The sequence below is a fragment of the Corvus brachyrhynchos genome, unplaced genomic scaffold (genome assembly GCF_000691975.1).
Source record: "Corvus brachyrhynchos isolate BGI_N302 unplaced genomic scaffold, ASM69197v1 scaffold56, whole genome shotgun sequence".
Lineage (NCBI taxonomy): Eukaryota > Metazoa > Chordata > Aves > Passeriformes > Corvidae > Corvus > Corvus brachyrhynchos.
Genome location: NW_008238664.1, coordinates 4355380 through 4358223, shown reverse-complemented (window position 1 = coordinate 4358223; position 2844 = coordinate 4355380). Strand labels below are relative to the sequence as shown.

The window sequence follows — 2844 nt, the reverse complement described above, 5'->3', positions numbered from 1 at the left end:
GAGCAGGGAAAATTTGCATTTAAAGGGTTTTAGTAAATTAAAGGCCCACAGGGAGTTTTCCAGAGAAACTGAACTCAATTAAGGTCCAGGTCTCGGGCATCACTTCTGCTGAAATAAAATACAACCTCCAGCAAGGACATCTCATCAGATGACCAGTTAATATTGGTTCAATGTTTACAGAAATTCTCCCCTCTCCTTTAAAAACATGACAATCCACTTCGGAGCATTTCTACTTCATAGCAACTAAAATTAAAAAGAGGGGAGGAAAGGCAAAAATGCAGCCTTCTAAGAAAGCAACTACAACTCAGGTCTATTCAATGCGTGGGGTAAAAGCTAAAAGGAGTAGTATTAGCTTGTATCTCTTTCCATATCCTGTGAAGACACTGTGGAACAGCTCATTTTCTTCCCGTCAATCAGTTCTGCAGCCTTCCCCGTTTGCTGTGCATGGTGAATGAACAGAGCACCTAAAGAGATCTGCTCCCTATTATTACCTGCAACAACATGGACCAACAAGAGCACAAACCAACAGCAGCTGCCCATATCTCCAGATGCACTTATATTCTTCCACAGAGGAAAAACAAATGAGTACAAATGCTCATGAGGAAAATTCTGCTAATTTATTAGATGTCGTGTCCTTTGTAGGACTGTTTGAGCCAAACAAGTCTGCATATTTAAATACAAAAAACCTTCAGAGTCCCAGGAGATTCCAGAAATGCCAGAACCGTGAGCTCCCCTCCCTCAACACAGAGAATAACCTCTCCCACCCACTTCTCTGCCCAGGCCTGCACTGCAACCACATCAGGGTCTCTGGCCCATCTTCTTCAGGGTTCGGTTCAGCTGGAATTAGAGAAAGCAAAGGTCAGAAAAATACACAGTGATTGATACACACTACTGTTCCCCTCAGCAGACTTTATCCAATGCCTCTTAATTCCCTCCTTTCCAGCTCACTGACAAAGAGAGCTCTCGAGCAAGTACAGTGTGTCAAGTAGAAAGGGAAAAAGTGGAACTCTCTCCTCTCCAAGATAGCAGAGGAAGATGTAGGGAGAAGAGAGGATGCAAACTTGTAGCAGTGATTATCACAACCCTGCATTAAGTCCCTAAATCTCAGAATTTTGTCCTCTGAGTTTCCAGTGCGGAACAACCTCTGTTGGGCAAGAGTGGAGTAGTGACAGAATGTCACCTCCCGGCCAAGCACAACGCTGAAGCCATCTCTGCTCCAGAAATTTTTAAGGCCATTTTCTAGAGCCATAATTATGAAGTTAAGAGATATAATTTTGGTTGTGTTACTGACCAGCATCCCTGGACAGTAAAATTCTTCTCCTTTTCCACTGTGGCTCAAATGAGCACTTCTCACTAAAAACATACCATTCTTCAAAGGCCAGCAGCTGCTGCTTAGAACACCTGCCTTTGCCCAGTTCCTTGCAGAGCCAGGGCTCAGTCCAGCATGGAATTACACAGCTGTCTCACACAAGTGTGGACCCTCGAGGGCCTGCACAGCACAGTGCTTGCCCCATGTCTCCTGCAGAGCTACACAGCTCTCCTGCCCAGGCCTCACCTCCTCAAACTTGTGGATCTGGCGGATGAAGAAGTCTCCATAGCGTCGAGCGACCTTTGTGTCTGCAATATGGATCATGTCCTGGGAAGAGAACAGGATGAGATTAGGAAAGGGACTGTGCTACTAGCAGGGAGACAGCAAGAACTGCCAAACATGAGGATCAAGCTATGGGGCTTCGCCCCAGCCATGGCTCAGCATCACACATGTCTGACCTGTGCTAGTCCCACAGCATCATTCAGTTCTCTTTGGGCTGCCTTCCCTCATACATTTGCCTGGGATGGGTCCCCAGTTCACATTGTACTCACTTCCCACATTCTCATACACTCTGTCTGGTTTTGTCTTCCTTGCAGCAGTTTGACAGTTCCAACCCCAGCTCATGCTTCCCTCTTTTCAGTCACGCTATATGCCATGACAGCTGGGTTGAAACATGGCATGAGACCTTGCAAGAAGGGGCCTGCTGTAAGGACCAAGAACACAGGGCAACCTGGTCTCCTTCCCAGCAAGGAATCTAATGGTTACTGCTACCTTCTTTGAAAAGAAAGTCCTACAAGACTCTTTGCTATGCTTCCTGCTGCTGGAGCTCCAAGGGCAGATGGTGACAGCCCCGCACCTTGGGTTTATAGATTCCTCCTTGAGCAGCCACAGCTAAATGCTGCTCCAGTGCAAAGCAGACCTGTAACGTGACCAAGCAACATCTGTGCTTTGTCCAACAAAGGAGAGATGTGGGGGACACCTACAAGGACAATCCCGCTTGACACACTAACAACAGCACTATCTGTCACTCAATTATCACCTCCCAGAACACTGACAAGCAGTTCCCTCTGTCCTGGGGAAGTGTTCGTTTTCTAGGTACACTGACTGCCTGTGATATTCCATCACTCTTCATCCACTGACACTCTTTTTATGCAGGGCTATAACTTCATTGTGGGCAGCCAAGCCCTACAAATGGCAAAGGAAGAAGGAATGTTTCCCCCAGAATGGAGCAAAACTAGGTGCTGCCAATTCCAGAATTTCTTCGGTGAAAGAATTTCCCAGCCAGCAAGCGGCAGATACCAACCTTGTCAATATAGAAGTCAACCTCAGAGGCAGACTGGAACTCTCCATCCAGGGCAGATATGCCACTGGTCCATACCAGGTTCTTCATCTTGTGCTTGAAGACCAGCAGCTGGATACGGAACTCCTGCTCTGTGAGGTCTAAGAAGCCAGCCAGCTTTGCCACGGGCATGGTGGTGTAGAGCTTGAGGAAGCTACGGATGGTGGAAAGCTGGGCCTGCTGCTGCACCTCTCAC

General features: G+C 47.4%; 1 protein-coding gene across 1 annotated transcript in view; it reads right to left on the bottom strand.

Moving 5' to 3' along the window:
• Positions 1–595: 595 nt before the first annotated feature.
• The window catches only part of EIF3L (eukaryotic translation initiation factor 3 subunit L), a gene marked incomplete at its 5' end in the record, with an annotated part of 9741 nt that continues 7492 nt past the window's right edge, over positions 596–2844 (bottom strand). Inside the window, 3 exons of the mRNA XM_008636606.2 lie at positions 596–837; positions 1556–1636; positions 2613–2842. Coding sequence (XP_008634828.2) covers positions 799–837; positions 1556–1636; positions 2613–2842 — 350 coding nt within the window. The remainder of the gene's footprint in view (positions 838–1555; positions 1637–2612; positions 2843–2844) is intronic.